Consider the following 25793-nt stretch of genomic DNA (forward strand, 5'->3'; position numbering starts at 1 on the left):
GTATAAAATGTTTTCAAGATACTTATTACAAGATACTTAAGGATGTATTTTTGGAGGGAATTCTGGAAGTTCTTGTACTTAAATTTATGGTGAGTAGCAAAATGTCTCATTGTGTAAAGTTTTTCTCTTTTCTGGGCATTTTAGCCTGTATTAGTTCTCTGTACAGGTATTCTGAGGTAGATTTCCAATGTCTTTAGCCAAATAGAAGAGAAGCAGGAGGGGCGGTGGAGTTAGTCAGAAGTGCCAGGTTCTAGCTGTTTCTGCCGGACATTAGTTGTATGACCCTATCTCAGCTTAGGGACAAATCCCCATCTCAGCTTCATTATTTTCATGATGAAGTTGTTGAATTGGTGACCTAATAAAGGCCCTTCAAATATGAAATTATATGAACATAATTTATAAACACGTAAAATAAGATTTTTATATTGTTTTGCTAGGCATTCTATTTGCAAAGGCAAAACTTAAAAAATTTGGGTGCCTATGCACAAAAATACTAAAATGATACAGGAATCAACAGTCATCAGAGGTATTACTTATTTTCCATCCAAAGAGAGAAAGTTAAAAGCACATCTTTAAGTCTTAAGTCCTTCAAACTTCACATCCAATGAGCCTCTGTGACGTCAGGCCTTTGGCCATACCTCGGTATAAGATCAAACTTGGGACAGGAGTAGGGCTGAAAAAGCTGTAATTTTTATTTAAGTCAGTCATTCTGTGAAGGCTCAAGGTTGAGAGTTTAGGTATTTCTTGGAAGGTGCTCAGCAGTCTCCTGACTTGCTGACTCTCTAACTCTGAATCTGAATGAGCTCTCGGCTCCCCTTTTTGGGGGAGATGAGGGGTGGGGACGGTGGTGTGTGTGTGTGTGTTTCAGCCAATGAGTCCCATCTCAGAGGAAGGACGCGTGGAATTGCAATCCCGAGTTGATCTTCACTCCCCCTCCCCCCCGATTTGCAGCCAGGGAAGTTAAGTGACCCACTGTGCGTCCTCGCCACGCGCTCGGAGAACCCGGCGAGGCAATTCCAGACCTCCCGCGCGACCCAAGAAGCCAGCAAAGCCAGAGTCCCTTCCTCAGAACCTGCACTAATGGGGGAGAGGGGTGTGCTCCCTGGGAGAGCACTCGCAACACCTCCAGCCTAAGAGCGAAAAGGCTGGAATCCATCCACGCCGTAAGTGCAGGACCTTGGACCGCGCGTGTTCCCGGGTGGGGCGGGGCGGCGATCGTCTCCACCATAGGGGAGAAGCCTTTCCCTGCCGGGCGTAACCGCCACGCCCCTCCCCCGGCTTTGACGCTGGTCTATAAGTGGGAGTGGGGGCGGAAACAATCCACCAGCTCCGGACACTGGCCCCGTTGCCAGGCGACGGGAGAACACGCGGGGCCCACGAGAAAAAGGGGCAGGGCCCAGCACAGGGAGCGCGTCGGACCGGCGGCCACGCAGCCGCCCTGGCTCCCTCTGGGGCCGGCGCGCCCAAAAAAAACTGGAGGCGGGGCTGCGTGTCCCGGGCGGGTGGCGCTACGGTCGGATCCTTCCAGGAGCCAGTGAACCGAGCGGTCTCGAGGCAGGGGCGCGGGAGGGCTGGCGCAAGAAGAAGGCGCGCGGGGCTCGGCCTCCGTGTCCACCGCGGCTGAAGAAAATGGTGTTCGAGTCGGTGGTCGTGGATGTGCTGAATCGGTTCTTGGGGGACTATGTGGTGAACCTGGACACGTCCCAGCTCACTCTGGGCATCTGGGGAGGTAACGAGACCGCCGCCGCATCTCGCTCTCGCCTGCGTCCCTGTCCCTTATTGCCACAGCCGATTCCTCCCTTCTTGGGGCCTCGGGCCCCTTGCTTGCCCGGCGTCGCCACCTGCTGTCGCCCTCCTCCGGGTCAAATTACGTAAAGCGAGGGGCAGTTCCGGGGCCAACGCCTGCGAGGTTGTTTATTTTTTGGCCAAGGGGTCGAGGGATCGGGGGTGCTGAATGAAAAGGCCCCCTTTTTTCGAGCCGAGCAGCCGAGGGGACCCGTAGTGGAGTCCAAAGGTTTGGAGTTCAGGTTCCGGCAAGGCGTCCTTTTTCGCCCCTCGCGGTCTGGCTTCAGCTGTGCTGGGCGAGGGGAGGCAACGGGACGCACCTGGGCTTGGTCTCACACCTATCATTTTCCCTGCTTGGGTTATGATGGAGGCCCCAGGGGAGCCCACGGAGTGTCGCACGCTGCCTCGCACGTGAAGGCAAGACGCTGTGACCGAAGACGCCCTCTTCCTTCCCCAGCCTCGGCGTCTGGCTAAACTTACGTAGTGTTTTCTCGGGCCAAACCACCTGGGTTGCTCGATTGGATTCGACTGATAACAAAAAGCGAAACTCCTGTGTGTAACTCAGACGCTTGGTTATGTGTTTTCTTTTCATAGCCTGGCCTAGGAACGTGTTACGTTTGTAAGGCTTTGGGGTTTTGTGGGTCAGAGTAAATTATTTATTTTTTAAGAAACTAGGTGCAGCTGTGTAACATCGCAGACCTGCAATAGACGAATGAACTTGCACTTAACGTTGATTAGTGAAGGACCGAAGCGTTATACTTTGTTTCCGTTTACTCTGGTGCTCTACCTTATTCAGAGCCTTATTTTTAATGCTTCCATCTACTTTTGTATTATACTTTTTTTTTTAAATTTTAAATACCCATAGAAATTAGATTCTTTTTCTTTATAGAATGAATTTCCCAGGCCAAAGTTAGGGTTAATTTTTTTTGTGTGAATGGTATATTAAAAAAAAATCTTGAATACGCACATGCTTTCAGTTTTCTTCTAAAATACTTGTTTATCTTAATTTTTCTCTTTTATGAGGTAGTGTAAATAGGTAATTTAGTTTGATAAAGTAGACGTCTTTTTACTACTATTGGTACCTAGTACCACAATTGAGAGCAGGACTACAAGAGCTAGGGACATAAAGTGCTAGCTCAGCATCTCTGACTGGTACCAGAAATTTGCGTATTGTTTAACTGTGCTGCTTCTTATTTACAAAGTGGAAATAATAAAACTTGTCTCTACTTACTCAGAAGAAAGTCTTGAGAACATTTTGTGGTGTGCTTTGATCTACAGTGGGAGGTTGTTTCTACATACAGGGTAGAGGTTTGCGTGGAGTGTGATTTTCAAAGGATTTACTTAATATTTATGTACAGTGAAATTCACTCTTGTGAAGTATAGTTCTTTTCTTTTCTTTTTTTTTTTTTAACACAGCTACAGCACCCGGTCTTCCTAGGTGGTCTCCCATCCAAGTACTAACCAGGCCCTGCTTAGCTTCCGAGAACAGACAGGATCCATTGTGTTCAGGGTGGCATGGCAGTAGACAGTATAGTTCTGTCTTCATGAATGCAAAGAGGCCTATATCCACCATCACAGTCATGATTATAGAAAAGTTCCAACAAGAACCCCAAATTTTCTCTGCTGCCCCTTTGAAGTCTATCCCACCCAACCCTCACCTTCCTGCGAATGTACTTTTGGGGTTTATCTTTTTTTACTTAATTTCACTCCTTTCACTTCTTATATAAAATGAATTTAAAAGTCACCACGTGTTGCATTCTTACATATTTTTAGTAATATTTTATTGTATGAATGTACTGTAAATGTTAATCTGTTCACGGGTAGAGGGACGTTTCAGTTTTGGGCGATTATGAAGAGCTGCTATAATATTCATGTAGTGGTTTTTGAGTGAACATAATTTTTTATTTCTCTCGGGTAAATACCTAAGAGTGGGATTTCTAGGTGATATGGTTAGTGAATAATTTATGCGAAACAATGGAACTGCTTTTCAAAGTGGCTGTACCTGTTTCACAGTCTCATTAGTGTTGTATGAGTGCTTAGTTGCTCTGAACCTAAGCTGTCCTGTAGTATTGTCATTTAAAAAACTTTTTTTTTTTACCGAATTTAATAGGTATATAGCGATAAAGCATTGTGATTTTAATTTGCATTTCTTTAGTGATTAAAGATGTTGAGCTTCTTGTTTTTTTAAATTTTGCCTTTTCTATATTGTTGAAGTACCTGTTAAATCTGTTGCTCATTTAAATTTTTTTTCTATCGAGATTTAATTCATATCATTAAATTCACCCCTTTAAAACGTACAATTCAGTGTGTTTTAGTATAGTCACAAAATTGTGCAGCTGTCACCACTAATTCCAGAACATGTTCACCCCCAAAATTAACCTCATGCCCATTAGCAGTCACTCCAAATTTCCTCTCAGCCCCCCTTCACCCCACTTCTGGCAACCACTGATCTGCTTTTTGTCTCTATAGATTCTCTAGTTCTGGACGTTTCATTTATATGGAATCTTACAATATATGTGGTCTTTTATTTCTGGCTTCTTTCATTTAGCATTATATTGTCAAGGTTTATCCAAGTTGTAGCATGTATCAATATTCATTTCTCTTTATGATTGAATAATGTTCCATTGTATGGATACATCACATTTTATCTTTTCATCAGCTGGTTGACATTTAAGTTATTCTGACTTTTTGGCTTTTATGAGTAATGCTGCTATGAACCTTTGTGTACAAGTGTTTTGTGGCATGTTTTAAATTCTCTTATACATACTTGTAAGTGGAGTTGCTTAGTCATGTAGTAACTGACTTTTTAAAGAACTGTCAAACTCTTCTCCTAAGTGTTTGTTTTCTCAATGTCCAGTATTGACACTTCTTTAAATATTATGGATACAAGTCCTTTGTCAGATATATGTGATTTAAAAATATTTTCTACCCCCCCCTTTTCTAAGCTTGTCTTTACAAAGCAAAAGTTTAGCATTTTGATCAAGTACAATTCGTCAAAAATTCTTTGAGTCATGCTTTGTGTTGTAGCTACGAAGTCTTTGCTTAACCCAAAGTCACAGATTTCTTTAGAAGTTTTATAATTTTATATTTTATATTTATATTTCTGATAATATAATTTTATATTTTATATTTATATTTCTTATATTTTTGTATGAGGTGTGTTATAGGTTGAAGGTTGAGGTTCTTTGTTTGCATGTGGATGCAAATGTCTACAGTTGTTCTAGCTCCATTTGCTGAAGAGAATATCCTTTCTCCATTGAATATCTTTGCATTTTTGTAAAAAATCAGGCTACATTGTGCGGGTTTATTTTTGGATTGTAGTCTGTTTCAGTGATCTCGATAATTGTAGCTTTATAGTAAGTCTTTAAATCAGGTAGTGTAATCCCTCTAACTTTGGTGTTTATCAGATTTTAAAATAACAATCTGTGTTTTAAATATTGAAATTGTTTGTATTTTGATAAATGAAATTTTAAATAATAGCTGAAAATTTGAAAAAATTCTCAAGAATTTAAAAACCAAGTTTCTTTTTTTTAATAAACTGGATTTTAAAAAAGGTTCTTTGAAAATTTCAATAATAGAAATTAGATGCTGCATAGGAAAAATGTAAAGACTATGAACCTAGTATTTTATGGTCCTACTAGTATCAGAAGGACCTATTAATTTTAAATGTATGCTTTTGCTAGGCTTCTGTGTAATTGGCTAATTTCACTATTAGCATAGTAATAGTATTAATTCATATTCAAGAGTTAAATGGATGGTTTCAAAGCTAAAATTTGAAATTTGTTTCTGAGTTGTTTCTTTGAAAAAAGTTTCCAAAAACCTATTTAATTATAATTTAGCAGAACAACACTGCTCTACTGGGTCCTGTACAGTAAGTAGGTTGAGCACTGCAAGTATGTCTTCTGTGGGAGTGGAAAGAGCAGTTGAGCTTTATCTCAACCCTTGGCAAATTTCAATGTTGGTAAAGTATACTTTTTATACACTGCCATTTCTAAATCTCCACCCTTCCACATATCAGCTACTTAGGGAGGTGATAAGCCCTTCACAGATTCATCTGAGAGTCATCTACCAACTTTCCAAAAAGAATCTTGGATTTCACATCTTCAAGAGCTAGGCTGCATCAGCATCAGCCATAGGTGCTTGTTATAAATAAAAATTTTTGAACCACTTCCCAGAGATTATAATTCATTTTTCTGCAGTAGGACACCAAAATCTTTTTTTTTTTTTTTTAAACAAATGACACGAGATTGTGATGCACAACTAGGTGGATTTGAAGAGTTCTTTAGTGAAGAAGTATTAGAAATTCATTGGCAGGAGCAGTAGTAAGGGGTGGCTTGTGTTAAAGAATTATTTGTAGTACAAGAGGTACCTGTGCTTTATAGCCTCCTCTTATTACAGTAGTCCTTATCCATGAGGTAAATGTTCTAAGACCCCCAGTGGATGTCTGAAACTGGTACTCAACTACATCCCCCCCGCCACACACACACCCCCACACTGTTTTATCCTATACATTACATGCATATTTTTTCACTTAAAGGAAGCACTTTACGGCTTCTCTTTGGCATAGCGGAACTGCCAACAACACTACTATTGTGCTTTGGAGTTGTTATTAAGTATATACCTTAATGGTTAAACAAGCGTGATCCCAAGACAATCCGATAACCTAGACAGCTACTAAGTGCTAAAGGGCAGGTAGCAAACAACGTAGATTATGCTGGACAAAGGGATGGTTCACAGCCTGGGCAGGAGCAGGACAGCGTGAGATTTCGTGCTACTCAGAATGGTGCACAATTTAAAACTTAAGAATTATTTTTGAAATTTTCCATTTAGTATTTTATGACTGCAATTGGACGCTCGTAACAGGGACCACAGGTAACTGAAATCTAGAAAAGCAAAACCTAGATTAAGGAGGGACTACTGTATGGTCTTCCTCTTTCTCTCTTTTCTCTGGTTTTCTCCAAAATTAAAATATTTGGACAAATTTGTAAATTTGGAGAGGGAGTGCCTGACATGTAACATTAGAAGCTCAGATTTATTTTTTAAACTAATTTGCACGTTCTGTTTTTGAAATGTTAATCTTTCAGTTTTCTCTTTAGAATAGAGGCTTATATTCAGTGGCCATTTACTATATACCCCCAGTATACTAGGGGCTCTGTAGGAAGATGAAGATTCAGTTTCTGATTTTAAGGAGTCATTCTATAATAGGAATATACTAGGGAGCCACACAAATGATTGTTATAGTCTAATAATAATTACCATTTCTAATTTTTTAAATATTTTTACCTTTACGTTCTAAGATACTTACATAGAACTTTAGAATTGTAAAGCATTTTATTATGAAAAGTGTTCAAACATACAGCAATATTATAAGATTTTACAGCCCAGAACTACATACCCACAATCTAGATTCTATCATTAATTTTATAGTAACAGCTTTGAGTTAAAATTAACATATAGTAAATGTACATGAAGTTTGCAGTTTGATAGATCTTGACATATGTATGCACCTGGAAAATTATCATCACAATCAAGATAATGAACATATCCATTACACCCAAAAGTTTCCTTGTCTCCATCCCCAGAGGTGTCCAATATTCTGACTTTTTTTTTCCTACTATACATAATTCTATTCCTGTATAGTCTTCCTCTTTTATAGATTATAATTTACTTAGTTTTTTCTTTTTTTCAAGATTGTGTGTTGGGTTTTGTAAAATGATTTTTCTGCAACTGTTGATGTGATCATAAGATTTTCAGTCATTGATGTAATAGATTACATTCATTGATTTTTGAATGTTGAACGAGCCTTGCACACATAGAATAAATCCCACTTGGTCATGGTATATAATTATTTTTATACATTGTTGGATTCAGTTTGCTGATGTTTTGTCAAGGGTTTTTGCATCTGTGTTCATGAGAGATTGGTCTGTAATTTTTCTTTTTTGTAATGTCTTCATCTCGTTTTGGTATTAGGGTATACCGATCTCATAGATGGGTTAGGAAGTGTTCCCTTTGCTTCTGTTTTCTGGAAGAGATTGTAAGGGATTAGTATCATTTTTTTCCCCTTGAAATGTTTGGTAGAACATTGAAACCTTCTGGGGTTTCATCTGGACATTATGCTTTCAGTTTTGAAAGACTGTTATTGATTCAATTTCATTAATAGATATAGGCCTATTTAGATTTTTTCTGTGTGAGTTTTGGTAAAATGTATCTTTCAAGGAATTGGTACATTTCATCTAAGTTACATTTGTGGGTATGTTTATACATTCCTTTATTATTCTTTTAATGTCCATGAGATCAATAGTGATAGTCCTTCCTTTCATTTCTGATATTAGTAATTCATGTCTTTTTCTTTTCTTCCTTAGCTGACTTGGTTAGAGAGTTATCAATTTTATTGATCTTTTCAAAGAAACAGCTTTTGGCTTAATTGATTTTTTCTATTGATTTTCTGTGTTGAATTTCAGTGATTTCTGTTCCAATTCTTATTATTTCTTCTGCTTAAGATTTAATTTTTATTTTTTTTTACCTAGAATTCTAAGGTGGCATCTTCAATTATTAATTTTAATCTTTCTTTTTTCAAATATATGCATTTAGTGATATAAATTTACCTCTAAGCCCTGTTTTTGTTGCATGTCATAAATTTTGATTGCATTTTTATTTGATTCAAAATATTTTAAATTACTTTTAAGATGTTGTCTTTGACTGATGTGTTATTTAAAACTAGTGTTTATTTAATCTTCAAATGTTGTGGGATTTTCCAGCTTTCTTTTTGTTATCGGTCTGGTTTAATTCTGTTGTGGTCTAAAAGTAAACTTGGATGACTTCTGTTCCTTTAGATTTGTTAAGATATGTTTTATGGCCCAGTGTGTGGTCTATCTAGGTGAATGTTCCATGTGAGCACAAAAGAATGTGTCTTCTGCTGTTGTTGGTTTGGATACTCTGTTTCAATTAGATCCCTTTAGCTTTAATTTGTGTGTTTGTATTTAAAGTGGGTTTCTTGTAGATACCATATAGCTGGGTTTTGTTTTTTTTTTTCTATCCACTCTCACGTCTGTTTCTTTAATTGGTATATTCAGACTATTGGCACTTAATTTAAAGTGATTATTGATGTAGTTGGGTTAGTGGATTTATAGCTATCAAATCTGTAGCTCTTTTCTATTCATTGCATATCTTTCTTTACTTTTTAAAACCTTCCCCTCTTTTTCTGCCTTCTCTAGTTTTAATTAAGGATTTTGTATGATTTAATTTTTTCCTCTTTTAGCATATCAATTATATTTAAAAAAATTTTAATGGTTGCCTTAGAATCGCAGTATACATTTAATCTGTTCACTTTCAAATAACACTATACTGCTTCATAGTTAGTGGAAGTACCTTATAACCTCCATTCCATTCCATCCTTTCTGCCCCTTATAACATTGCTGTCATTCATTTCGCTTATTTATAAGCTGTACTCAGTGCACTGTCGATATTATTTAAACAGTTTTCCTTTAGATCCTTCAGGATAGGGAAAATAAAATGCTTAATTTTACCTTCATTTATTCCTTCTTTAATGCTCTTGTAGCTAGATCTGAGTTTTTGACTTGTATCATTTTCCTTATCTTTGAAAACTTTTAACACTTCTTGCAAGGGAGGCCTACAGACAATAAATTCCACCAGTTTTTGTCTGAGAAAGTCTTTATTTCTCCTTCACTTCTCCCTCTCCCATTTAATGTATTGATAAAATGAACTGTTAATATCAAACATTAAAAAAAGCTGAAGAGCACTTAAAGAATCGTAGTGCCAAAATATAATGTAAATAACATTCTAGATGGATTTTAAGTCCACAATAAAAAGACCATTAAACTTGATTGAGAACCAGAAGAACTGTGCACTGAAACTAGAAATACTAAGGAGGTTTTTAGCTCACCTCCCCAACTTCGTTATGTACAAATGATATTATTATATATTACATACCTATTAATAGACTTTTAAAATCTTTTGTCTTTTAAATCCTGTAAAAGAATAAAGCATTCCAAAGTAAAATTATTTTTTATATTTGCCCATGTATTTACCTTTACTGTAGAAATTTATATTTTATATGACTTCTTTATATGAGAATAGCTTAATTTTTTTCTCATTTTTGAAGTAGATATGATATTTTGTTGGATATAATGTTCTCAGTTGACAGTTTTTTTCTTTTAGCACTTTAAATATATCATCTCTGTTTTCTGGCTTGCAGGTTTCTGCTGAGACATCTGGTAATCTTATTGGGGAACCTATATATATATATGTCAAGTCATTTTTTTCTTGCTGCCTTTAATCTTTGTCTTTGATTATCATGTTTCTTGGTTGAGATTCTTGGATTCATGTATCCATGTTTTTCCTCAAATTTGGGAGTTTTGGGCTATTATTGCTTCAAATAAGTTCTCTGCCCCGTTATTTTTTCCTCCTTTTGGACTTCTCTAATGCATACACTTGATAATGTTCCACGATTCCCTTAGGCAGTGTTCACTTTTCTTTGTTTTTAAATTTTTGCTTCTATATTTTCAAATAACTTGTCTTCAAGCTTGCTGATTCATTCTTTTGTCTGCTGGAGTCTACTTTTGACTTTAGTGAATTTTTCAATTCAGGTTTTGTTTTTTTTTTTTGTATCTCTATTGGGATTATGTGTGTGTGTGTTTCTCTGCTTTCTTTACAAATTTTTCATTTTTGTTCATCTACGTACATTTAACATTGTGTAAGTTTAAGGTGTGCAACATTTTGATTTAATATATTTATATATTGCAGTATGATTATTACAGGAGCTTCAGTTAACACCTTTTCCACGCCATGGAATTCTTTTTTGTGGTGAGAACATTTAAGATCTAGTCTCTCTGAGATTTTGAGGTGTTTAATACAATATTGTTGACTGTAATCACTATGATGTGCATTAGAGCTGCAGAACTTACTCATCTTCTAGTTGCGAGTATGTATGTATACTTTAACAACAACTCCCCAGTTCCATCACACCCCAGTCCCTGTTAACTACCATCCTACTCTCTGCTTCAGTGAGCTTGGCTTTTTTTCAATATTTGTCTTTTTGTGTCTGGCTTATCTTACTAAGTATGCCCTCAAAAGTCCAACCATGTTGTTGTAAATGGCAGTATTTCCTTCTTTCTCACAGCTGAGTAATATTCCATTGTGTGTGTGTGTGTATCATACATTCTTTATCCATTCATCCGTTTGTGTACACTTAGGTTGTTTCCTTACCTTGGCTATTGTGAAAAATGCTGCAATAAACATGGGAGTGCAGGTATCTTTTTGATATACCATTTTCCTTTGAATATATACCTAGAAGTAGAATTTCTGGATTATATTCAAGGTTTTTCTTAGTCTTTGATTTTCTTCAGTTTGCTTATGATATACCTAGATGTAGAATTTTGGGGGTATTTTTCTGGTTGGTGTTCTCTGAGCTTCCTGGATCTGTGGTTTGGTGTCTTTATCATTGATTTTGGAAATTTCTTAGCTGTTATTACTCTAATTTTTTTCTCCTTTTTTGTTTCTGGTATTGCAATTATGCATATTTTACAGCTTCTACAATTGTCTTACAGTTCTTAGACATTCTGTTGCATTTTATTTTTCTCTTTGCATTTCAGTTTGGGAAGTTTATGTTTATGTATTTTTGAGCTTGCTGATTTTGGATTTAAAAAATTTCTTTCCAGATGTTCATTTGAAGTATATTTAAATACAATTCATTTTTTTGTATATTCTTATATTATGGTACTTCGCTCGATTCATATTCTTGGTATAATTCTGATTAAAATGTATAAACTTTGAGCTACAACTGCAGAGGTCATAACCTACAATAAATGATGTTTTGGTCAAACATACAATATTAGACTAAGTTGAAGAATGAAGGTGAGCTAATAAGACTATAGTCAGATTCTCTCTGTTATGTACATTATTTTAAAGTATTTTTCCTTAATATGACCATTTGGGAATGAAGTATACCTAACTTTTTAAAATGCAAAATGTTTGAATATTTCAATTTAATTTTTAAATAATCTTTTTTAGGAGCTGTGGCCCTGAAGAATCTTGAAATTAAAGAGAATGCCCTGGTAGGTTTTGTCTATAAGAAATTTGTTAGTGGATTTATCTACATAGACTCTTTAATGATTTACTTTGTTACCTTAAATCATTTAAGTTTGAGAAAATAATTTGAAAATAAGTTTTGTAAAATGTGAATAGTGCAAAATGCACTTTCAATTTCCTTAAAAGCACAAATCGACAGTATAATTTTCCCCATTTAAAAATATTTCTCATTTTCTTCCTATATGGTTTTATTTTTTAAAAAAACTTATTCAAGTATAGTTTACATGAATATTATATTAGTTTCTATATGGTTTTATTTTAAATGTTTAACTTACTTCCCCAATCATCTTCCAAGTTTTTTAATACCATTTTAACCATTTTTTACTGTAAAATTGAGTGCCATTAATAACATTGACAGTGTTGTCCAACCACAACCAGTATCTATTTCCAAAACTTTGTCATTACTCCCTGTAACCATAAGAAACAACTTTACATTCCCTCTCCCAGTAGACCTTGCTAACGTCTAATCTATTTTCTGTCTCTGGGAATTTCCAGGCACCTCATATAAATGGAATCATGCTATTTTGTAATTTTCTGTATGGCTTGTTTCACTTAGTATAATTCCTTCAAGGCTCATTCATGCCAGAGTATATATCAGAACATCTTTTCTTTTTATGGCTGAATAATATTCTATATGTATATCTGTTGTTTATCTATTCATCCGTGATAGACACTTGGATGTTTCTACCTCTTGGCTCTTATGAGTAATGCTACTATCGATATTGGCATACATATCACATATATCTGTTTGAGTCCCTGCTTTTAATGCATGTGAGTAAATACCTAGGAGTTCAATTGCTGGACTACATGGTAATTTTATGTTTAGCCGTTTCAGGAATCACCACAGTTTTCCATAGTAGTTGAATCATTTTATATTCCCACTAGCAAGGCATGAGGGTTTCAATTTCTCCACATCCTTGACAAAATTTATTTTTTGTTTTTTTTTTGTAATAGCCATCCTACTGAGTGTAAAATGACATCTCATTTTGGTTTTCTTAGCATTTCTTTAATGACTAGTCAGGTTGGTCATCTTTTCATGTGTTTATTGGCTGTTTGTATATGTTTTATGGAAAAATGACTATTAAAATCATTGTCGATATTTTAATTGGGTTTTTTTTTGGTCAAGTTTTTATATTCTGGATATTTATCCTTGTCAGATATATGATTTGCAGATACATCTCCCCATTCCATGGGTTGCCTTATGCTTCATGTCCTTAGGTGCACAAAAATTTTTGATGAGATTAAATTCATTTGGTTTTTCTTTTGTTGCCTCTGCGTTTGATGTGATATCCAAGAGATCATTGCCAAATTTTACCTTATGTTTCTTTCTAACGGTTTTATAGTTTTAGTTTTTATGTTTAGGTCTTTTCTCTATTTTGAGTTAATTTTTGTATTTTGTGTAAAGTAAGGGTTCATCTTCATTCTTTTGCAAGTTGGATATCTAGTTTTCCCAGCACCACTTATTGCAAAGGTTGCCCTTTTCCACAATGAATGGGGAGAAATTTGTTTGATATTTTTTTCAAAATGGAATTTTAATCTCTCTACAAGCACAGGCTGACAATGGAATTTCCCACTTTTTCCCACCCAAAATGTAAAACAGGTAGTGATTCTGGTATGGGTAACCTAGGTCAGTATTACTGTAAAACCTTTCCCCTATTTTAAACAGATCAGTCTCCCTGAATTTTATGGTTTTGAGCACAGTAATCCAGTTATGTATAAGTTTTAATAACTGCTGAAGGTAAAGAGAAGGTATAAGTTAACTTAAACCCTTTAAATAATTCTAAGAAGAAAAAAGTAGTCATCAGATTTTCTGAACTGTGTGTGTACTAATATTTTACATGTATATATTTTCTGTAGAGTCAACTGGATGTACCATTTAAAATTAAAGTTGGTCATATAGGTAAGCTATGTTTATTATTTGAATGTTCTCCTTGCAAGAAATACAACCAGAACAATATGCCTAGTACCTCTATAACGTGATATTTTTAATGTTTCTGAGCATTAATTGATAATGTATTTTCGTATAGGTAAAGCTTAATTATGTAACTTAAATCGTGTGGTTCATATATTGCTCGTCCAAAACCTATGAAATTATATATTATATTAGGTGTTAAAAATGAGTCGAGAGCCAAAGTGTTAAATCTAATAGAGAGCATAACCAGCTCAGTTTCTTAGATTTCTGGTAATTATTATTGCTGTATTCCAATTGATCATAGATGTGTAAGGAGTGGAGTCTGGACCATCCAGACAGTGTGGCTCAGGATCTGTCCAAAACCGAGTTTCTGCTCTGGAAATTTTTACTATGTTTTCAGAAAATATTGTGCTAGTTGTTTGGTATCTTTTCCCGGTGTTCATAGTTTACATTTTAAGTACATTGAGCAAAAACTAATTGGAATATGATGTTTTAACATGTTTAATAAAAACATGTATGTTTGATTTCTTAAATTATGTTGGCTACTGTTTTAAATTTATTGTTTAAATTATTGTGTAAATTTTATTGCTTTAAATGTTGTTCAAGATGATAGCCCCTTTGAGACTCGGAATTATATAGATATACTTTGTTACATAGTTTGTATAGTATGACTTATACAATGTTATTGCAACATATTGGTGTCACTTGTGGAACAGGATATTCTGAAGGTTTATGTACGTTACATGATTAATGTCTCCATAATTTTGTGCATTTATGGTTGTCAATAGACCATTTGCCCAAGAAAGTTTTCATCATCTTAACAATGCTGAGACTCAGGTTCTCTCTCTTCTCCCTTCAATTTAAAGACAGTTTAGTATAAATAAGAGAAAACATGTCACCCATTACTTTTCCACCTAACATGTTTCTTTTTGCATTTTTATATGATTTTTTACATGTGTACATTTTAAATACTTATAATCCTGGTATATGTATGATTTCATATTTTTTTCAGTTAACATTTAATAAAGATTTCTCATAATCCATGTTGGTATGATCTCATTTATTTCTTAGGATAGTGTAATAATCTAGTAAATACATATTTGAATATTGTAGGGTAATCCTGTATTTCCACAGGTACAACGATATTACAGTAAACATTTTCATGTAGCTTTTTAAATTTTTCCAAAAGTTATTGAATTTTACAACTATTATCATTGTATTTCAGTGTTCATAAATTTAATGTCAATTCAAGAAAAGTAAAAAAAAAATGTATAAGAGTAGATAGAACTGATTTCATTTAGAGCCCGCCTTCTTTTCTTCCTTTTATTTTCTTGCCTAACCATTTTTAAAAATTGTAATAATTTTTAGTGATAATTAAGATAATGGAACATACACTGCACTAAATACTTAATACACAAGATAATTTTGAGACTTATTTAATGTGATGTTTGCATACTTCTATCATAGCACTTGTCATTCTTTAATATTATTTTTTCTTCTACTAGACAATAAGTTTCTTGAGAAGAAGTGGATTTAATTTTTACTGTATCCACACCATCTAGCACAATACCTAGCATATAGTTGGACCATAATTTGTCAAATGACAGAAGTACATATTTCCAAATTAGTGGTACTTTAGTACAACCAGTTTTATAACAACATATTATTTCCTTTCTATTATTAGGTATTGTTAATCTTACTGATCTTTCAAAGTTTTCTTCATTTAGAATGCAGAATTACACATATATCGAATATAAATTCTCATATATACATATTTTAAAAGTAGTTGTCTTCATGTGGAAGATTTTTGGAATTACCTTCATTTGTATTTTTCTGAATTTTCCAAGTTTTCTATAAGATGTCTTACACCTTATAATGAAAGAAAAATTTGGTTAAAATTAAAGATTAACTGTGAAAATGCAATATCATTAATTTTATATGTTTCTTTGATTACTTAATGCTGTTTTGTCACTGTTCTGTCTTTTTGTTCATTTACTTTTTTGGATTATTTATGTATGTATATGTTTATAGCACTCTGCTTGATACATATATAAATTAACTGTCAAATTGGTCACAATTATTTTTCCAATCTTTATTTCATTTAGGTTACATTTTGGACTGTACAGAAATTTGAATTCTCTGATTTCAAAACTTAGAAAGTTATCTCTTTTTTAGAAATCACATAATTTATTTGTTTTTCTCTGGATTGACTTTGTGTGATGAAATTTTTCTCAATTTGGGTTTTCTTTTAAAGATGGGTTATGGAATGAGATAGATCTGAATTTTTTTTTTCCTTTCCAAGTTACTAACCAGTCAATGTAATAAGAGTATATTTAATAATCTTTCCCTTCTCCAATTATGGCAACTATTTCTGTGAGGAGAAGCAACAAATTAATTTAGCTCTTGCAGAAAATCCAGAACTTGACAACAAATCTTGATATGAAGATGGTTGACAGATCAAGATGATACTGACTAACCCTTCAGAACTAGGTGAACTAATGAGTGAAGAAGCATATGAGAAATACATAAAACCTATTGAGTGGAAATGGAACCCCTGCTAAAGTAGTATGAAGCATCTTAATGTAGTATCACTGTCTTAAATTAGTGGTGTATGGAAGATTTAAAATAGCAACTTCTAGCAATACCAATGGAAAAAGAAACTACAGTGCTAGTGGAAGAAAATACCCCTTAACTTTCTAATGATTGCAGATAAAAACAACATGCATCTTTCACAGCATCCCAGGGTTTTAGGCTAGGCTACAGTTATAATATTCAGAATTCTGAAATTATTTGTTGTAAAATCTAGTTATAGAAATTATGTAATTCAAAGATAACATTGTTATCTTTAGCCTTATAAAATATTGTAACTTGCTTACATCCGTCTGGATTTGGAACAAAATACTTAATGATCTTTCCATTAGAAATAACTGGCAGTGGAGAAAAGTTTTTGTTGTTACAGTGTCAGATGATGAATAATTCTGTCTTAATTTTGTAATATACTGCTTTTGCTGGTGCTGTTATATAGGGAGGCAACAGCCTTGCAGGAAAACAGTTTAATAATCATTCAACTTCATTAAAAAAAGTTTACTATAAATTTGTATGCCATGTTATACCAGCAGCAGTTGCATACATCTGGTGCTTACCATGTCTTCTGATTGCCTTATTTTCTCTTGTGCTTGATTTAATTTCATGATATTTTGTACATGCTGTACAGGTTTGTAGCCTAGGAACAGTAGGCTATACTATGTAGCATAGGTGCATAGTAGACTATACCATCTAAGTTTGTGTAAGTTCACTCTGTGATGTTTGCACAATAATGAAACCACCTAAAGATGCATTTTCTCAGAACGTATCCCTGTCATTAAGCTGCTCGTGACTGTATATATAACCTCTATATGAAAAATGCGCACACACATAAATTATATAATCTTTTTAAAGTAGAAGGAAAATATTTCATAGAGATTTAGAGTAGGGTGAGGAGATTCAAGATTAAAATATTAAGGATTGTTGATTAATGGAAGAGGAATGTGAGTATGTTTGTGGTATAGATTACCATAAAAAGAAACTTGTGAATATTTAGGATATCATTTAGTAGATTTTCCAGCCATACTAACACAGATAATTTCAAGTTTTCACAAAGGTTTGTTGTTAATAGTAAAATAGCTTTCCTGAAGGCTATTGCGCTTGTAATGTTAAAGGCCACTGTATCTCTTCTAATGCCTGACAGAAAATAGGCTAACAGCAGATATAAGTAAACGAATAACATTTTTTTGTCTTTTTTTAAATGTAGGTAATCTTAATCTTAAAATTCCATGGAAAAACCTTTATTCTCAACCAGTCGTTGCTGTCTTGGAAGATATTTACTTACTCATAGTGCCTTCTTCTAGTAAGTCAAATGTCAATCAAAAGTTGCTCTTTTTTGTGCATGAAAAATCTTTATATTTTATAATCATATTTGTTCAAAATACTTTGGGGAGAATTTGTTGAGATATTTTTGTATTTAAATTTAATTAAGATTCTTTTTTTTAATGATTTCTGTAGTAATAAAATATGATCCTTTAAAAGAAGAAAAGCAACTCTTGGAAGCAAAGCGACAGGAACTAAAAAGAATAGAAGAAGCAAAACAAAAAGTAGCTGATCAAGGTAAAGAAAACAAATAAGAAATAGAGGAAACACCTAAATACTGATTACATTTGAATATTTTTCTCTGGAAGTGCTGAAATTACTGAAAAAATAAATATGAGAGAATCTTATTACATGGAGCATTTTAATGTGTGTATTTTTTCATGTTTACAGAAATTTTATCTTACAGAAATTTACCTGAGGGCGAATAACATACCCAGCTTGTAAGGGCATGTTTTTAAATGTAGTGATGAATTTTATCAAGTATATTTTCTTACCTTTCTAGCCTTTTCTTTTTTATTGTTATATTCCTCACCTTTTGGATATACTTAGGTCTTTGATATGTTTACATTTTCACAAATCTGTTTAGCATCTGGCTTCACTTCTTTCCCATTCAAATTACTTCAACATCTTCTGTCCATGGAAGAGATGTCCTGCGGATATCTAATTCCTTTCCACTTGTGCTGCCATGCCCCCAGCTACTTGTTATACTCAGACTCTTAACTTTCCTCTCTAGTCTTTCTTCTTTTAAATATACTGTAGCCTCGCTTATCTTCAAACATAAAAATTATCTTCTAACCTAGTCATGTGTTTATCTTTCCCTCTGCATTTACTAGTTTAAGCATCTTAGAAGAAAAATAGCATATACTGATTTCGCTATCCTTGCCATACATTAATTTTTTAAAACTAAAAAATAAAACCCAATAACAAACATTTTACCTGTTGACAAACAGGTAAAAAAAATTAGAAGAGATTTAATGCAGTTCCTTGCAACACATCTTGCAGTTGGTTTTTCTTCTGTCACAGTTCTTTCATATCCTGCGTAGTCATTCATCCCTACCCTTACTCCTTTTTAAAAAGTATTTTGTAGTGGCATATACATAACATAAAATTTATCATCTTAACCATTTTTACATGTATGGTTTAGTGGTATTAGATACATTTATAAGATTGTGTAATCATCACCACCATCCATCTCCATATCTCTTCATCTTATAAAATCGAAACTTTACACCTCTTAAAAAACAACCCCACCCGTTTGTGTCCCCTCACCCCCAGTTCCTGGCAACCACAATTCTACTTTCTGTCTTACGATTTTGACTAAAAGTCTAAGTACTTTAAGTGGAATCATACAGTATTTGTCTTTTTCTGACTGGCTTATTTCACTTAGCATCATGTTTTCAAGGTTCATCTATATTGTAGCATATGTCAAGATTTCTTTTTTAAGGCTGAATTACATTCCATTTTATGTATATACCACATTTTGTTTATCTATTCATCTATCAGTGGACATTGGGGTTGCTTCTACGCTTTAGCTATTGTGAATAATGCTGCTTTGAACATGGGTATACAACTATCCCTTTGAGACATTGCTTTCAGTCTTTTTGTGTATATCCCCAGAAATGGAATTGCTGGATCACATGCTAAGTCTGTATTTTAATCTTTGTGGAGTCACCATACTGTCTTCCACAGGGACTGGTACCATTTTATATTCCCACGAACAGTGTACAAGGGTTCTAGTTCCTTCACAGCCTTGCCAGCATTTATCATTTTTTTCTCTCTCTCGCTCACTCTTTCCTTTCCTTTCCCCTCTCTCTTTCTCTCTCTCTCTCTCTCTCTCTCTCTCTTCTTTCTTTCTTTCTTTCTTTCTTTCTTTCTTTCTTTCTTTCTTTCTTTCTTTCTTTCTTTCTTTCTTTCTTTCTTTCTTTCTTTCTTTCTTTCTTCCTTTCTGTTTTTATAATAGCATCTTAATGGGGATGAAGTGGTAGCTCATGTAGTTTTGATTTGCATTTCCCTAAAGATTAGTATTTCAGTATCTTTTTTATGTGCTTATTGGCTATATCTTGGGAGAAATGTCTATTTTAAGTCTTCTGCCCATCTGTTTAATCATTTATGGGAAGTGGGGGTGCATCGGAGTTCTTTATATATTCTGGATGTTAATCCCTTTTTAGATATATGATTTGCAAATTTTCTCCCATTTTTGTTGGTAGCATCTTTACTCGGTTAATAGTATTCTATAATGCACAAGATTTTAAAATTTTCATGTTCAATTTGTCTACTTTTGCTGCCTGTGCCTTTGGTATTATATATAAAAAATAATTGCAAAGTTCAATGTCATGCAGCTTTTGCCCTATGTTTTCTTGTAAGAGTTTTATAGTTTTAGGTCTTAATTAAATCTTTGATCCATTTAAGTTAATTTTTGTCTGTGTCGTTAGATAAGAGTTCACCTTCATTCTCTTGCATGTGGATATCCAGATATTTAGTTTTAATATCATTTGTTAAAAATACTGTTCTTTCCCATTGAATAGTTTTGGCACCCTTTTTAAAAATCATTTGACTTTATGTGAGGATTTATTTTTCAGCTCTCTATTCTATTCCATTGGCCTATATATGTTTGTCTTTATGCCGGTATCACACTCTTTTGGTTACTATAGCTTTGTCCTCAGTTTTACAATCAGGAAGTATGATTTTTCCAGCTTATTCTTCTTTTTCAAGATTCTTCTGATTATTTGGGAGTCTCTTGAGATTCCATATGAATTTTAGGATGGATTTTTTATCTCTGCAAAAATGCCATTGGTATTTTGATAGGAATTGCTTTGAATCTATGGACTGCTTTAGGCAGTATTGACATGTTAACAATATTAAATTTTGCAGTCTATGGACATGGGATGTGTTTCCATTTATGTCTTTTCAAATTTCTTTTAGCAAGGTTTTGCGATTTTTATTGTATGTCTTTTTTCCTCCTTGGTTATGTTATTTCTTAAGTATTTTATTCTTTTTGTTGCTGTTGTAAAGGGAATTGTTTTTATAATTTCCTTTTAGATTGTCCATTGTTTGAAAATAGATATGCCACTGATTTTTTTTTTTTTTGGTGTGTCTATGGGTGCATTGACTTTGTACCCTGCTACTTTGCTGAGTTTATTAGTTCTAATAGTTTGTGGAATATACAGGTGTGTGTGTGTGTGTGTGTGTGTGTGTGTATATATACACACACACACATATATATATACACATACGTACACATACATACACATATATACGTGTATATGTATAAATATACATATATACTAAATATATATGTATATATATGTACATGTGGTCATGTCTGTGAACAGAGATAATTTTGTTTTTTCCTTTCCAATTTGGATGCCTTTTATTATTTTTCTTAGTAATTACTCTAGCTAGAACTTCCAGTACTTTGTTGAGTAGAAGTGGCAAAAGTGGACATTCTTATCTTTTTCCTGATCTTAGAGGCAAAGCTTTCAGTCTTTCACAATTGAGTGTGATGTTTGCTCTGGGTTTTTCACATGTGACCTTGTTATATTAGGGTAGTTTCCTTCTATGTCTAGTTTGTTGAGTATTTTTATTGTGAAAGGGTATTGAAATTTGTCAAATGCTTTTTCTTCACTATTTGAGGTGATCATGTGATTTTTTTCCACTTTATTCTGTAAATGTGGTATATTAGATTGATTTTTACATATTGAGCCATCCTTCCATTCCAGGAATAAATTGTATTGAGTTACTATGTCATGGTGTGTAATCCTTCTAATGCGCTTTTAATTTTTGTTTGTTAATATATTATTGTGGATTTTCACATCAGTGGTCACTGGGGATGTTGTTCTGCAGTTTTTTCTTTTTGTGGTATCTTTATCTTGCTTTTGTATCAGATTAATGCTGACCTCATAGACAGTTTGGAAATATTCCCTTCTTTTCAGTTTTTTAAAAGAGTTTGAAGAGGATTGGTGTTCTCTTTTAAATGTTTGATAGAATTCACCAGTGAAGCCATCAGATCAGGGCTTCCTTTTGTTGAGAGATTTTTCATTACTGATTCGATCTCCCTACTAGTAATATGTCTATTCGGATTTTCTTTTTCTTTATGTTTTTGTCTTGGAAGTTTCTGTTTTTCTAGGAATTTGTTCATTTCATCTGGTTATTCAAATTTGTTAGAGTCTAGTTCTTCATAGTACTATCTTATAATTTTTATTTCTGTAGAATCAGTAGTAATGTTGCCATTCTCATTTGTGACTTCAGTCTTATCTCTTTTTTCTTAGTCCATCTAGCTATTTTTCAATTTTGTTGACCTTTTCAGAAAACCAGCTTTTGGTTTCATTGATTTTCTCTTCTGGTTTTCTATTTTTTATTTGGTTTATCTCTGCTGTAATCTTCATTTCATTTCTTCTGCTAGCGTTGAGTTTAGTTCTTCTTTTTCTAGTTGTTTAAATTGGAAAGGTTGTTTCAAGAGCTTTCTTATTTTTTGTTGCTATAAATTTCTCCCTTAATACTTTTGCTGTGTCTCATAAGTTTTGGTATGTTGTGTTTTTGTTTGTATTAATTTCTAAGTATTTTTCAATTTCCCTTATGATTTTTTCTTTGATCCATTGTTGGTTTCAGAGTATTTTGTTTAATTTCCACAAATTCGTGAATTTTCTAGTTTTACTTTTGTTGATTTCTAACTTAATTTTATTGCGACCAGAAAAGATACTTTGCATGATATCAGTATATTAATTTAATTTGTGTCCTAACCTGTGGTATATCTTGGAAAATATCCCATGTGCACTTAAGAATGTGTTATCTTGTTATTGTTGGGCAGAGTATGCTGTATATGTGTATTACCTCCAGTCGACTTATGGTATTAAGTCCTCTATTTCCTTATCTTCTGCCTGGTTGTTTTATCCACTATTGAGTGTGGGCTATTGGTGTCTCCAAGTATTATAGAGCTATTTTTCCCTTCAATTCTGTCATTTTTGCTTTACATATTTTTCTGGTTTGTCATTAGGTGCATAATTGTTTATAATTATTATATCTTATTGCTGTTTTGAACATTTTATTAATGTATAATGTCCTTTTTTGTTTCTTGTTACTTTCTTTGATTTATAGTTTATCTTTCCTGATTATACTATAACTACCCTTGATGTCTTTTGGTTACTATTTGCATGTAATATCTTTTTCCATACTTTCACTTTCAATCTGTGTCTTTGGATCTAAAGTGAGCCTCTTACAGACACCATGAAATTGGATCATGTGTTTTCATCTATTCCATCAATCTCTCTCTCTTGACTGGAGTGTTTAAATCAATTAGATTTCAAATAATTACCAATAGAAGAGACTTTCTTCTGTCATTTTGCTATTTGTTTTCCATATGTTTTATACCTTTTTTGTCCCTCATTTACTGCATTACTGTCTTTTTTTGTGTTAATTTTTACAGTGAAATGTTTAAATTCCTTTCTCATTTCCTTTTATGTATATTCTGGAGGGTGTTTTTTGGGGTGGGGTTTTATATTTAACATCCTAAAGTTATAACACTCTAATTTGAAGTTTTACCAGCTTAACTTCAATAATATACAAAAACCCTGCTGCTTTGCATCTCTGCCCACACCTCTTTTGGGCGCTGATTTTATAGAATTACATCTTTATATATTGTGTTGCTAAAAACAAATTAATAATTTTTTAAAATACATTAGTCTTTTAAATTATGTAGAAAACAACTTGGAGTTACAAACCATTGTTATAATAATAATAGCTCTTACAGTTGCCTAGGTATTATCTTTTGTTGGGATATTCATTTTTCATATGGCTTCTAGTTACTCTGTATTGTCTTCATATTTCATCCTGTAGGACTCCCTTGATCATTTGTTGTTGGGCAGATCTAGAGGTAACGAACTGTCTCAGCTTTTGTTTTTATTGGAATGTCTTTATTTCACTCTTACTTTGAAGGACCGTTTTTCTGGTATAGAATTCTTGATTAAAAGTTATTTTTCTTTTATCACTGAATATTTTTACCCATTGTCTTTCGGCCTTCAATGTTTCTGATTGAAGAAACATTTCTGATTGAGAAATCTGCTCATAATCTTATTAAGGATCCCTTTTATGTAATGAGCTTCTCTTTCACTCCTTTCAATATTCTTTGTTTCTGGCTTTTGAACATTTGATTATAATGTGTATTTATGTGGGTCTCTCTTTGAGTTCTGCTTACTTGGAGTTCCTTAAAAGTTTGGATGTATATTATCATGTCTTTCTTCAAATTTGGGAAGTTCTCATCCATTATTTTTTCAAATATTCTCTCAAAATATTTCTCTTTTCTCCTTTTGGGATTTACACAGTGTGTATATTGGTCTTACTAATGATGTCCCTCAGGTCCCTTAGGCTCTTTTCACTTTTCTTCAATATTTTTTCTTCCTGTTCCTTGAACTTGATAAGTTACACTGTTCTGTCTTCAAATTTGTTGATTCTTCTGTCTGTCGAAATCTGCCTTTGAATCTCTCTGGTGAATTTTTTCTTTTTGTTATAATACTTTTTTGCTTCAGAATTTTTGTTTGGTTTCTTTTTAGGTTCTCTGTCTCTTTATAGATATGTATATTTTGTTCTTACATTGTGGTTTTCTTTTTAACTTTCTCCACATCTTTTAATTTTTGAGCATGTATATGATCATTGTTTTAAAGTCTGTCTAGTAGATCTGTCAACAGTTCTTTTTCTGGTATAATTTTTGTTAATTTATTTTTTTCCTTTGAATAGGTCATACTTTCCTGTTTCTTTGAATTCCTTGTGATTTTTTTTCATTGGAAACCAGACATATGAATGTTATAATGTGGTATTTGTGGAAATTAGATTCTCCCCCTTCCCCATGGTTTTTTGTTATTTATTTATTTTTTTAAATTTTTTTATTATTGTAAGCTGTCTCTATGCTGGGAGTCAGCCTGAGGTGTAAATTTAATGTCTTCTTAGGGTTTTTCTGAGCCTCCGCCTTCCTCTGAACATGTGTGATCACATTCTAATTTTACCCAGATATGCAATTGCTTTTGAATGTCCTAGCTCTTAATGATTTGCTCCCAAGGCAAAAGAAGAGAAAAGTGAAAGAGGCCAAAAGAATAAAAAATAAAGGATGCCAGCCCTTTAAATACCCTGGAAGTCACTTTAGCTGGATGGTGAGGGGCTTTCAACCATGGGGTAACAACAACAATGGCCATTCTTCTCTTTGTTTGCAACTCTGTGATCAGAGACAGAAGTCAGCAGTTAGAGCACAGATCTTCAGATATTTGGAGGATAGGGTACTTTCTGCCCACCTTGGCTTCTGTAAGTTGCATGCATACTGCTTCAGGTAATAAGGTCATAACTACCTTCCATGGGCATGGGGTGAGGAATGGATGGCTGTTATTGTGCTTAGAGCTGAAATTGATGTATATTAACTATAGTTTACTTTCCAGGTCTTCCTCTGGAAGTTGCAAGCCTATAATAGAATCCAGAGTTCTAAAATATTTATTTTAGGCAGATTCTGCCTGTTCAATTGTTATCTAGATGAGAAGACAGATTCTTGATGTTCTCAGCTCTGCATTTTCCCCAGAATCCTACTCTTCTCCAATCCTTTTGTTCCTAGGTTTCTTAGGCTTATTCTTTTTAAAAATTATTTTTGTTTTTATCAAGATAATACATACACATAGCTTTAAAAGTTAAATAGTATTATAAGACCCATAATTTTAAAAAATTTTGTCTCTTGGCTTAGTTACTCCCTATAGATCTGCTTACAAGTTTTTAAGTTTTAATTTCCAAATTTCTACATAAGATTATACCTCTATTGATTTATTATTTTTATGCGTCATACACATATAAGCTTCATTTTATGGGTAATGAAGATCAATCTCATTTTTCCATCTTCCCAGTATAGTTATATCATATTTTTGGTTAAATAAATATTTGTTGTGTATATTATCATGGCTTTATAGAAATGTTATCACCAAGCCAAATAGTATACTCTGAGTACATATATTTTCTGGTACAACGTTATTATTTGCTTGGCAATAGTAGGTGGATCTGGGTATGATTGTTTGTTGCATAGAACTTTACTTATTATATCTGTTTTTCATATAGTGGA

At 33.6% G+C, this 25793-nt stretch overlaps 1 protein-coding gene across 1 annotated transcript in view; it reads left to right on the forward strand.

Moving 5' to 3' along the window:
• The first annotated feature begins 1479 nt into the window (after positions 1-1479).
• The window catches only part of VPS13A (vacuolar protein sorting 13 homolog A), a 176789-nt gene continuing 152475 nt past the window's right edge, over positions 1480-25793 (forward strand). Inside the window, 5 exon segments of the mRNA XM_025051387.1 lie at positions 1480-1729; positions 11815-11858; positions 13750-13792; positions 17595-17690; positions 17846-17947. Coding sequence (XP_024907155.1) covers positions 1630-1729; positions 11815-11858; positions 13750-13792; positions 17595-17690; positions 17846-17947 — 385 coding nt within the window. The 5' untranslated portion in view covers positions 1480-1629.

This window comes from Pteropus alecto, unplaced genomic scaffold, assembly GCF_000325575.1.
Source record: "Pteropus alecto unplaced genomic scaffold, ASM32557v1 scaffold95, whole genome shotgun sequence".
In the NCBI taxonomy this organism is placed as follows: Eukaryota; Metazoa; Chordata; class Mammalia; order Chiroptera; family Pteropodidae; genus Pteropus; species Pteropus alecto.